Consider the following 12,943-nt stretch of genomic DNA (forward strand, 5'->3'; position numbering starts at 1 on the left):
TTTATTTTTAGTTGCGAACTGAAAATGCATCTATTCTCGAAGTATAGGAGTATTCTATAATTCAATCTTTATCGCTGTTGCGTATTTTTCTGCTTTCTCTTTTTATTTTCTCTATGACTCAACAATTAAACAAACGTTCATAATCACATGTTTCGGATATTCGTGGAGGCCGGCAGTTTTAATTCCATGATTGATAGGAAAAGCAACAAAAATACAACGCCGAGGCAAGCTAACTTATTGCGCGTCAAAACCGTAAGTTCAAGTTTTGTCTAACATTCATAACTCACAGGTGGTTAAAGGTGTTAACTTTTGAATGCGACTAAACTTGCTAAAATGCACTGGAAACGATTTCAGTGGAAATGTTTTGGGTGTAAATGCCGACTTCTATCGCCAGGAAGCCGGGGTTGGCCGCGAACCACTTCCGACTAACAAGCGTTGGCTTCAGACGATTCCCCACTTCTCTTCGAAGGCAGCGCAAACTTTTGTGCACGTGATGGCGGCAGAGAGCGGGTAGTTGCTAATAGAAACCGTCCTTTCGGTGTAGTGCTCGTTGATCTGCGACAAAAACAAGCCGTGGGTTTTAAAAGCAATAATAAAAGAAGACTTTCCTTCTCACGAAAAGGATAAAATTATTTAAAGCTACACAGTAATGTGGCCCAAAATGATATTCAAAATTACACAGATAATATGAAAAGATGTGTTTGCCGTTTATATTACAACCAAGTAAGATATCACAGCAATTGCTATATTGCCTGGATAAAACAGTATAAACTAAAGTGTGCTGTTCCCTTATTTAAAGCAGTGGTTTTTAGACATTTGGTAAACATCTCGTTCCCCAAGACACGGACAACCACCGCATGTAAAATGTTACATTTAAGTGACTGTAGCCGATTCTTAGAAAATAGCTTAAAATGATTTAACGGCGTTTTACTCCACTGACTTATAATAATCTATTTAGCTCTAATATCGTTTCGTCATTAAAATTGACTTCTGAAGTCAACGTAATTTACTACGGAAATAAATTGAATAACGTCAAAACTGATAAAGATACAATAATTTGGTTCAGGGAGATTAAACTAAAAAAATAACGCGAGATCAATTAACAACAACCCATTTTTAGCCAGTTTGAAATCATATCTGCACAACCCATTTTTTAACCTTCGCGGAACATACTTGGGAACCACTTTTTTTTAAACGGACAGTCAAACCAGAAAGGTATTGACTAACAACGTTACAAGACAACAGAAATAGCAAAAAAACGCAAAGCGTACCGCTCCATGCGCCATGGCGCCGATCACAAACGCCATCGGTTTATCGTCAGAAACCAAAGTACGGGGGTCGACCACTCCGTCGGCCGAAAACGAAGTTCCGATGCAAATGCAGTCGGCAGGAAGGTGGTTCGTCACTGGACCTTTGATGACCTGTCAACGTCGGATTCGGGAATAAAGATTTCATATTTATCGCAATTTGGGGGACATTTCTTAGTATTGCGTGTATGTTGGTAAAGAAAAGTCGTTGATTAAAACAGATAAGTTTAGTCTTCATCAGTCTTATCATAATTCTTTTCAAAAATGCCGGTAAATTGATATAAACAATCCCCATTCTTAACAGCATTTTTACTCTAAACACATCGCTATAAAATCATATAACGTAACACATATACGATTCTGCACGAGGGATTGTGACTTTTTACTGAAACCCTGTCAGTATGAAATTTACCACCAAATACACCAGTTTACTGACACCCTATTACCGACTCGGTGACACCCCTTTCACAGGTTTGGTGACACCCTGTCAGATGGCTAACGCAATCTCGTTTTAATTATTAACCCTGATGAGGTCAGCTGGCATCTGCTGCCGAAACGTCGGTTTATACTTCGTTTACACCAGAAGAGCGATTTATATTTATTGATATGTTGCCTGGTGGAGCTAACTCTATTTTTAAATTAATATATATTTAATAATTTATAAGTTTTGTCTAATTGTCATTTACAGCAGTTACTTGAATGACTGAAGTTACTTAAGTTATTTGTTTACTAGTTCTTGCTACTTTAGCCAACAGAGTTACACCCCTTCAATGCGTCCTAGAGAAACGTACCTTCAGCAGTTTGACCGGTGCGTCTGTCCCCCGAACGCTCAGCTTGTGCAAAAGCTGTACCATGAGGCCGCAGAATCGGTCGAAGGTGCGCGGAATGCGCGTTTGCGGGTTGATTTCGATCAGTACGTTGTTGGCGGTGTGGACGTAAACCTGACAGGTAGAACAGTTAGACTTCATAACTATAGGGTTTTCATTAGGGTTTGTTCGAGTCAAGTGACAGGCCTCTTCTTTTGGGTTGAAACTTGCATTGAAATCGCCTGGGTCTGGACAGAGGTTGGCGGCGTTATCAATTACGCGTTGATAAAAATAAACCATTGTCCAGATACAGACTAAATGTTGGAAGAATTCTAATCAGTGTATTGGTACATTTTGCTACAAAAAAATTAAGGTTTGTCAAATATGAAACAAATCGCATTTTAAAACGTTTAAAACCGTTTTTCCTCTTTATTAGCCGAATATTTCAGAATGACTTATTTTATAGGGAATAACCTATATTTAAACTTATTCAAAGCAAGCGGTCGAGCGGATACAAATAACATTGCAACCATACGAGATAGTCCGGAGCAATGCTTCCAAATGGCAAGAATTAGTAAAAACGCAGAAAATATCGTGTTTTAAAACAATACCCGTAGATATTTTAAAAAAATGTTTATTTTTACGCACACCTTCTTCAATTAATAAGTGAACAGTCTAAGCGTTTCTCTAAAAATCGAACGAAACTGTACGTCACCTGCAGGAGTCCCGCTCGATTCAGTGGGCTGTCCATTAGCATGAGCAGGCACTGGTGCGTGATGTCGGGCCTACATGTGCCGGGGTTCCTGTTGTTTTTCTTCAGGATCGATTTGTGTTTGTCGCAGTTGAGCAACTCGAAAACTTTTCCGACCTGGAATGCGCGCATCGTATAAGATAAGCGAACGCTTTCGACAATTCTTACAAATTCAGCGTAGAAATGCATGGTATAATGTAGGTCAGGGTGGTGCAAACCCAGGCCCACATTATTTTTTGTGGCCCGCGAAGCACTGTTGAATTATTGTAATACGTAAAGTTGAGGGTTTAATCAAAGAAGTATAACTGACCAACGATCAGAAAGCATATTGCAAGTGGTTATAGGCCTAGTTACAATATTAAATAAATTAACCGGTTTACTACCGCCCATCAAGTGTTAATCCAGGGGTGGCAAGAACGCTTAATTTTGGTATGTGTTAGACCGGTTTGAAAGTCGCAGTACGTCCTGTATGGAACTTTCTATAACGTCTGTTTTGCGAACTTGTAGGTTACATTTGCGTTTTGTTTTAAATCTTTTTAACGTACCGGTAAACATAACATAGAAAGTATGACCCTTTATAAATTACTATTTTTGCCACTTTAGGGTAAATGAACGATGAAATACGGAAAGTATTGTTTTACAGTATTTAACTGTGACTAAAGGTTAATGCCCTGGACCTTTTCTTCGTGCAATTCTAGCCAAATATATCTAGTTAAAAAACATTCTACGCTTATAATTGCAGTATTCTGTTTTGTAGAATACGCAATTGTTTCGCGCACCATTTTATTAGAAGTCTCATTACTTTTTGACAATGCTTTTTGTCGTCATATTTAAACATTTCATGCCCCGATCTAATGAAAATCATTGATCGCTCCTGGCACCTATGTCGCATACATAGCCAACTTTATGTGGCCCGCAAAGTATATCAAAGAAATATTGTGGCCCGCGATGCACCCTGATTTAGGTGATGGCTTTTCAACAATGGTTTCGGCTCGATTATTATAAACGATGAAATAGGTTTCGTCTTGTGACTTGTGAGTAAGCAAGGATTTCCAAAAATTGTTTCTCATGTGTTTTAAATTTAATGGATGGCTTTGATTCTCTTGCTCAGATGTCGACGGCCAAGTCAAGTAAAAAAGGTCTACAGATAAAAGCGTAGGTCATCAACGCTACAACACATCTTCAATGGTAAAAGTATGCGGTATTACATTAATACAGCTGGTTGTAAACTTTCGATATCCAACCGATTGGGTAAAAAGGGGGATAAAAGTCGGCTATACTCTACAAAAAACTGCTTAGGTTACAGATCAGTAAAATAACCGATTATATCCATAGCACACCTACTACCAATTTAGTCTAAAGTTATTACAAGGCAAGGCACAAAAACAAAAAATGGAACGAAACTGTGAAGTCAAACGCCCAATACGGTTACCTTTACGGTTTCGAGCGACGCGTTGGCAAGAATGACGATGAGGCGTTTCTCATCGCTCTTTTTGGTCAAACTCCGCAGCAGTTTAAGGCCTCTTTCTTCTTCCTCGCCGTCCTCCGCGTTATTGTCGTTGCCGTCGGCGGCATACTTTCGCTTGCTCATTACAATTTATATAATATCCTACTGCTAAAAACGTAAATAGATTTTCGTTAGGTACATACGTAAATAAAAATACTTTCTTGAAGAAGTAACGCAAACACTTGACAAAATTGTAAATGATTCTGAAACCAATATATAAGAAGAGGATAAAAGTCACAGCACCTGTATATATGAAACAAAATCACAATCTTTGGAAATATTCAAAAAATAATTTTGAAGTGAAAATGTTACATAGACATAAGAAATAGGGGAGTGGCAAATAAATGTATATATAAAATATAAAAAGTAGAAACAAGTTTAAATAAATTTTCTCAAGATAAAATTAAATTGTGAATCGGCAATAATATGTAATTTGATGTAGACAATTTTGTAAAAACATACTTTTTAACACAGTAATGAAAATTTATATCACAGCATCTGAATGAATTACTGCAAAAACATTATGGGACAACTGTGGTGCCTATCTGATTGTAAAAAATATAAAGCAGCTCTTCAGGCGCAGTAAATTTATCCACTGACAAAACTATGTTGCCTATTTTTGTTAAAGTCACTAGGACTTGTGAAATGGTCTCGCGCCAGGAATTCTAACCAGAGAGTCAGAACTAAACCTCCGTATGACACGTTTTGCGGCGTCTGAGGTGGAAGCTTGTGGGACATTAGCACGCCTTGTGGCAACGTGGTTGCCCTGCTTCGTTGGGCGCTTTGAAGAGTTAAGCCTCGCAGAAGTTGTAGTTCCAGTGGTAACCATCTTTGAGGGGGGGTTTGGTTTTTTAAAATCAGTGCTGGGTATTGGGGGTTTAATTTTGGCCGATAAGACAGTTTTGGGGGTTGAAGTTGCTTGGGGTGAAGGGCTGGTTTCCTTTGTCCTGTCCGGTGAAGTCCGAGCAGACGATGTAATGTTGAACAGGTCAAACTTATCCATGACGTCATGCTCTGCCTGCAAAATGTACAATTACAGCGATTATTTTGCTTTGTATTTTTTTAAGTACCACCAAAGGCGGATCACAAGTATTTGCATGTTGTGGTTTATTGCAGGCTTGTCGTAATATAGTCTCAAAAAACTAACACATTTCGGTCAAATAGTTTTACAAATAAAATTCTTATTTTTTTTTTTTTTTGAACGCTTCACGATTTTGCGTGTCATCCTACAAATAAAATACTTGCAGTTTTAACTTGTAAAGGTTCTATCAAGTAATATTGTTTATTGAAGCAATACTTTTTTGAACACCAATGCAAAACCCAGTATGAAATCACTATATGGGTAGCAGATTCATAATTATAGGTCAGCAAATCTATGCATGCTTTCTACAAACATAAAGGTACATAATACAGTTCAAGATTGTTCAAATGAAATGAAATATATCCACAAACATTCTATAGACATAAAAAAAAATTTAACATGTTTAAGATGAACAACGATTATTGTCAATTTATCCAACATCCAAAAGACATAGGGGGAAGATTTTTCTATTTTAAACTACTAAAACACTTGGGTACTCCATATCAAATCCTCACAAAAATTTAAATTTTGTAACCACCTGTCTCAGACTTTCATGATATTTACGTTGTGCATAATATGGAACAAAAAAATAAATCCGTAAAAAAAAAAAAATTGTAAAAATTCCAAAACCTTTTTTACGATGCATGTAAAGTATGTTTCTCACTATTTTGGGGGTCAAAAGTGCACTTTAGCAGCAATTAGAAAGAAAAAAATGTATGCATTTCGAGCTAAATTGCTAAAGCAAATATTTAAAAACCCATTTATTTCATATAGCAAGAATTTTCAAATAAGCTTAACATGTAAAATTAGACTTGTTGAAAAACAGTTTTACAGGTAGAATTGGACAATTTGGCTATAAATGAAACAATCATGCTGTATACCTTAGCACTTAGTCTTATGATAAGAAAAGTAAGACAACCTCAAAACAATTTCTCAGCAAAGTATGAACAAAATTTGCCACTATGATACACTACACCAGGGGTCCGCAAATACTTATTGGCGCAATCCAAAATTACCAGTACCATGGTCACATCTTAGCACAAGAACGTTAAATAACCCTGCTTTGTCCAGCCTAACTCAATGCGTCAAGCGCAACCGGATTGTTTGCATCTGGTTTTATTAGCAAAACTTTTCATCTAAAAGAATCGTCGACGCGCTTGACCACACAAAAATATATTTCCGCATCACATTAGTATCCCACAGCTGTATAGAAAACGCATTAACCACATAAAGATTCGCGTAAAGCGTCTTATAATATCTTGTTTATATCGTTTAAATTTGTGAAAAACTACATAACCTGGTTAAGCAGTTTATGTTTGCCAAAAAGATAATATTATCAGACAAAATAATTAAACAGTGCAACGTGCTCACAACGCTTTGGTTAAAGAAAACGGGCTGAAAAGTAGAATAATGTTTTTTGGAAAAACATACTAGGAAGTCAACCCAGATTCCGGCTAAGCAGATCAGTTTGGTGTTTCGGTAATGGCCAAAAAAAATAATAGTGTTAGATTGCCAGTGCTCTTTTCCCTCAACTGGATCAAACAAAAGTCTCACAACATTTTACGGGTCTTAGTGTGAAAATATTGCGTGGCAACGTTAGTCGCGCTCAAATAAGACAGCTCTCTTGTGTATAATTTAGTGTACTAATGAAAACAATTAAAAACTTACCAAAGATAGGCTGCGATTAAAACACATTAAGGGATTCGCGACCCAAACTGGATGGTCCCGCCACCCAAATTTGGGTCCCGACCCCGTATTTGCGGACCCCTGCACTACACTACTACATTTAATGTTGGTTTTGTGGGAGACTCAATTGTTATATTTCACCTCTTGAAAATAAAGGCATGATACCGCCTGGGTATTCTGTAGTAGGCATTTGTAAAGAAATCAATAATTAAATTTGATGAATGCAATATTACAATAGTCAAGAGATTAGTTATCTGCTTTGGCAGTAACGTCATTGTACTCTATCCTTTCATTAATGGTAGATGGGGTTGCAACCGTTTGTATAATGTTTTGGTATGGGACCCAACAAACATCAGTCTTCTCTGCCCACTTGATGTTTTTTGTTCCACTTGGATGCATAAAAGAAACAAATGCTTCTTTGTCATTGTCATCTTTGTCCTTAACAACTCCAATCCACCAAACATTGTCATATTTACATGCTATGTAAGACATGATCTTCAGTTTCATAGTTTCTGGCTGCCTAAAATGCTTAAAAATGACGAGTTCTTTTTGTCTATTTGTATCTAATTGACCAACTAGATACAGGTTGAAAGTGGTGATAAGAGTGCGTTCCTTTGATAGTTGTTCCAATCAAATATACTAGCTTCAGAAAATGACTTGTTGTTTTTAACTCTTCTGTTCGAAGTATGAAAAAGTGTACACCACGAATGTAGTTTTTACAAAATCTAAATAAAGTTTCATTAGTCAAAATTTGATCTTCATATTTAAATTGTCATCCAATTTGCGCTTTACTGGCTTAACTGTGACACCCGAAAATGATCAAGACGAAAACCTAAACTTTCTCAACTGGATCTACATGTGTCACTTAAAAGCTGCTCGTAGCATGTAACACATAATTTCCATCCAGGTTTCTTAATTAAATTTTTCTCTTCCATATTTTTAGCAAGAATCAAATTAATCTTAACAGTGCCCTTGGCCTTTTTTTCCTGTTATGTAAAAAATGTGGGTTGCAGCACTTTGCTGTTTTTCTTTCAAAATACTTGTAAAACATTGCATGATGATGCTCACATACAGTCTTAGCAGAGTGCTTATTTCCTCTTAACCCAGCTCTCCACAAAATAACTTCCTTTTCTTCTTCATCAATATCCAACATGTTCAACAGTCCCTTAGTCTTAGTGTATGTCAACTTGTGACAGTCATCCCTGGTAGCTTTTCCAATACAGCAAATCACCAAAGCGTGTTTCATCTTTGATTGCCCACAAATCAGTATATAGGCTGCAGCAGGTAACCAAGTAACAAATTAAGGTCTTTAAAAGATTAAAGCAACAGACAGATAGTATCAATGATGTAAATAATATCTAGAACAAAAAGGGTGGTTAGTTTAAGGATTGAACAGCTATAACAATTCGGGCCAAAATAATAGTTTTAGAAGAAATATTTTGTCCAGCTGAATCATGTTGCTTAAACAAATTTCCTGGAAGTCATCTTAATGTCTCTTGGAGAGCCATATTCTGTTAATCCTTTGTAAAAATCATATAAAATATACAAAATGGGTAAAAGTTTTCATACGAATTTAAAATAAAAACGAAAGTTATTAAATATTTAAGTGCATTTGTGAGAGAATTATACAACTAAACACGAAAAACAAAAAATGTCAAAAAACTAAAGAGACATTGTATTCCCAAAATTTACATCGTGTGTTGCTTTGAGAAATTTTCTAAAACAACCAACACTTCATTTAATGTCTCCTAGGAAACATACGTTTACTTCTATTTTTACTTAAATTGTAGCATTTAAATGTACATTTAAATTTTTGGGTGTCCAAAATTCCCCTCTAGTGGTCAATTTTTAGAATGCCGGAACTTCTTAACGAATTGGAATTTTTTTGAAATTTTTTTTGTAAACTTGTTTTTGGGCCATATTTTGCACAACATAAATATCATGAAAATCTGACACGGCTGGCTGCAAGGGCTTGATGATTTGACATGGAATACCCCCACTTGAAAAATATACAATTGCAAATGTACATGGCCTACCTCGAGCATGGTCTGCATTACAGCCATGATTTTCTCCCCCACATTAGAAAGATCTGATTTCTCCAACAAGGCGTCTTGCTCTTTTTCAAGTTCCACTGTGGCGCTTTGTCGATTCTCTACCTCATCTAATCTCTCTCTATGTTCGGTGGCAACCTCGTCCATGCGTGACACAGATTTCAGGAGCAAGTCATTTGTGGTCGAAGCTATGCCTTCGTTGCCACCATCTTCATCACTGGAGTCACTTTCAGAACCAGAGTCATCGCTACTTATAGGTTCATCATCAATAGATTTGAGATTTGGCAGGTGGTTTATAAGGGATTGCCTAGAAAGACAGAGGTATTGAGTAGCTGAAAGGGAAAATTTAGGATTGAAACCAGGTGTTTCTCAACCTATGGGTTGCGACGCAATATTGGGTGGTTACTGGTTACACTAATGTTTAGTATTTGGATGTGAAAAAAGGTTCCGAAAACTGGTTAAAACTATGTACACAACATATATATATATATATAAAGGATATGAAATTTATTTTAGAACATTTTTTGTAATAAATGGACTTAACAATGTTGTTAAAAATAAAGTGATTAGGAGGTGTTCCTAAGAGAAACTCTTTAGGTTACAGTTAAGAAACTTAAAAATGCAGCTTGACCTAAATACTACATGAAACAAGCTGTAGCGCTTAAAATTTTCACAATAAAATATTAATATTTAAAAAAATAAATATATACCTATAGTTTGATTCCAAACAGCAAGGATTGTTTTTAAATGATGCAAAAACCAAAGATACTGGCAACTCTGACAAAGTTAATTTTTTGATATGGTTTTCACTCAAGTCAAGAAACCTTAGTTGCTTTAACACAGCCAATCCTTCCAATCGTGTTATCTGATTTCCAGATAAAGTTAGGAATCGAAGAGTTGATGCCAGACATTCAAGGTTTTGTATTCTTGAAAGGTTGTTCTATAAAAATTTAGCGTTAAACTTTTAACAAATAAAATTAAAACAGGAGTTAGTTGATAAAGCATTTAACAGTTAAGATACTTTAATAAGAAGAAAAAGTTAGATTTGATTAAACAATTGTTATTGGACATCACCGTGTAAAAAAGGGACATTTTGCAATATAAATTCAGTACAAAGATGTATTAAATTGCCAAATCTTGTCTTTAAAACATTTGGTTGTATTAGCACACCTGTTGCAAATAGAGGTTCGTCACAGACCCAAGACAATCTAAATTGTCAATTTTGCTCAAGTTTTCGCGATCCAACCTTATATGAGTAAGCTGCATTACTCCCTTTGCCACATCTTCGCCATCGGTGTTTTCGGATTGATGTTTTTGCTTTAAATTCCTCCGAATGATTAGATCAAGTGTTAAATATCCTGACATCTAAACGTATTAAAATACGTTAAAATGTCTAATAAACACGCCTTACGGTATTAGGCAAGCATTCTTTCGTGACCTATAAATTAACACTACACCCAACACGATATTCATGCAAACCTATTGCAACGCACACAGCAACTCGTTGCCGTTTAACATTAAAAACAGCCTGTTAAACACTTTAACACCTACGTCAAGACGATGTTTAACATACATCCATTTTTGGTCTTTATTATAACTTATAAATATAACCCTTAATCATTTTAAAAGAGAATGTAAAAGCAATTAGAAAATTTATAATAAAGTTTATTCACGTAATGGGAACGTTTGGATTTGCTTTTCAGCAAATACTGGTTTAATTTGCTGGAAACGGCCAAAAAACAGTTAAAATAAACCGCATCTTCACAAAGACAATTTTCGACCGAATTTAAAATAAAACTTAAAGTTATTAAATATTTAAGTGCATTTGCATGTGAGTCAGATTAGAAAACAAGAAAAACAAATTTCTTTACTCTAGAGTGAAATTTTATTCCCTGAAACTTATCGCGTGTTGCTTTGAGAGAATTCCTAAAACAACCAACACCAAATTTGGGAAAGCCTATTTTTAGATAAGAACTTGTGAAATTACAAGTAGGCTACTTAGGTCGATATACATTGAAGAAAATAGTCAATTTGGGCAAAAAATGTTGTTTAGGATTTGTTTCTAAAATTAGCACTTGTGTTTCGACGTCAAATCGTCAAAGGTTACCGGTATAGTAACAAATGATGAATACAAATTAAGCGTCGATATAGGGCCTAAAGCCGGGAGTAACGTTAAACACCTATGGTGTGATAACGGTTATGCGTTAGTGAAATGACTAAAGGTGGCGCCGTATCGAATATCTAAATAAAGTAAATTACCTATATCAACTTAACTCGAGGAACAAGAATTTAGGACTTTAAAAGCGGTTAAAGAATGTGCGATGATTTCACTAGACTTTTATTTTATTTTTAAGTATCCCCTTTAACTATTTATTTTGTTATGACTTTCACTTTGTCGAATAGAATCGTTACAAAATTTATCCGCGACGCAGGGACTACCAAGTGTATGTAAACTTTGCGCCACCCGAAACCGTAAACAAAATTCTTGCCAAGCGAGATCCTGAATGAAACCGCCCCCAGATTGGCAAAGAGCACCGCGTTTAGATTCACATGACGTCTGAAGGCGGTCGTGGTAAAAGGAGATCCACCTGGCTCGCGTTATTTTGTCTTCTCCCTGCAATTTGCACGAAAGTAAGAAAACATATTTTCCCAACCTTTCCAACGAAAGGAGCGGCCGTGTATATTTATCTAGGTCTACTTTTGGAGTCGAGGCGGGTGAAATAAATGAAAACGGCGGCGTATATGGCGAAAATACGGTCTACAAGTCCGCCGACGAACTTTCCAACCGAGGCATAATTGCCGCGAGTGATCGCATTGCGCCCAAGGGCATCTGAAGGTCGGTTGACGGGAGCGGCCGCCGCCTCGATTTCGACCAGCACCGGGCTTCCAGCAAATGGGAAACAAGTTCACGTTCAGCAGCTAGCTCTACACCTGTCCTGTTACTGTTTGATAAAGGAAAGGAAATAAGCTATTCTCTGGTTTTGTGTTTGTCTCGAGTCAGGCGCAGTAAGTTATTGCTTCTTGTTATTTTTCTGTTCGAGAAACAGGCCAGCTTTAAAGAATCAACTTCGCCTAAGTCGCCGTTAGAACGATCGACCACGTTTGAAAGAATAGTAACAACAGCGGCTATGTTATGTAACCAGACAAACATAGATGATTGAAATATTCAACAGTCCAGTAAATCACTAGTCACAATTTTTTTTAATGTTTTTTATACCGTAGATAAATTGTTTCACTTAACGCAGGAATTTGTTTTTGTTTTTAATTGTTCGTCGTTATCTCTTGACATCTCATTCGTTATCATAGCCCAATATCAGTGTGTGCATACAGGTTCCGTTTAAAATTATATTGCGGTTTCTTTCTAGTTTACTTTTATTGCTTTATTGCACGCGTCCTAGCGAAATCACTTACATCAGCACGTGTTTTTGAATTTACTGCATTTTCCCAAGGAAGCTGCTGTAACCGCCGGGCCACGAATATGACTGCCTGGATTTTTAAAACGTCGTAAAACATTCAGATTTCTCGCCAATTCAAAACTGAGTAACTTTTTTTTCGGTAAACATTTACCATCAAACAGTGTTTTTATTTAACTATAGTAAAGATTCTGATACTGTATATTATATTTTAATTTTGCGTTCACAGCGGGCCCAATAATAAAATCCATGGTAATATCGTAATATAATTATTGTGGATAATAAGGCAGAGTGCGCAAAAATAGTTAACGTAATTTTAGTTTTTTTTAATTTCGAAAAAA

The 12,943-nt window shown here is 36.3% G+C and overlaps 2 protein-coding genes across 2 annotated transcripts; both read right to left on the reverse strand.

Moving 5' to 3' along the window:
- Nucleotides 1–394: 394 nt before the first annotated feature.
- Nucleotides 395–4,474, reverse strand: LOC146169618 (ribosomal RNA small subunit methyltransferase NEP1-like). Its single transcript, XM_083388991.1, has 5 exons — nucleotides 4,297–4,474; nucleotides 2,829–2,981; nucleotides 2,099–2,248; nucleotides 1,272–1,421; nucleotides 395–555 (listed from the first exon to the last, which is right to left on the reverse strand). The coding sequence occupies exons 1-5, from the start codon at nucleotides 4,453–4,455 to the stop codon at nucleotides 442–444; spliced, it is 726 nt and encodes a 241-aa protein (XP_083245117.1). The 5' UTR covers nucleotides 4,456–4,474; the 3' UTR covers nucleotides 395–441.
- Nucleotides 4,475–4,535: 61 nt separating this feature from the next.
- LOC146169619 (uncharacterized) lies at nucleotides 4,536–10,576 on the reverse strand. Its single transcript, XM_083389363.1, has 4 exons — nucleotides 10,360–10,576; nucleotides 9,900–10,129; nucleotides 9,175–9,496; nucleotides 4,536–5,389 (listed from the first exon to the last, which is right to left on the reverse strand). Exons 1-4 carry the CDS (start codon nucleotides 10,552–10,554, stop codon nucleotides 5,003–5,005), a joined length of 1,134 nt encoding a protein of 377 aa, XP_083245489.1. The 5' UTR covers nucleotides 10,555–10,576; the 3' UTR covers nucleotides 4,536–5,002.
- Between the last annotated feature and the right edge of the window lie 2,367 nt (nucleotides 10,577–12,943).

This window comes from Ascidiella aspersa, chromosome 1 (genome assembly GCF_963924565.1).
Source record: "Ascidiella aspersa chromosome 1, kaAscAspe10.2, whole genome shotgun sequence".
NCBI classification, from domain to species: Eukaryota; Metazoa; Chordata; class Ascidiacea; order Phlebobranchia; family Ascidiidae; genus Ascidiella; species Ascidiella aspersa.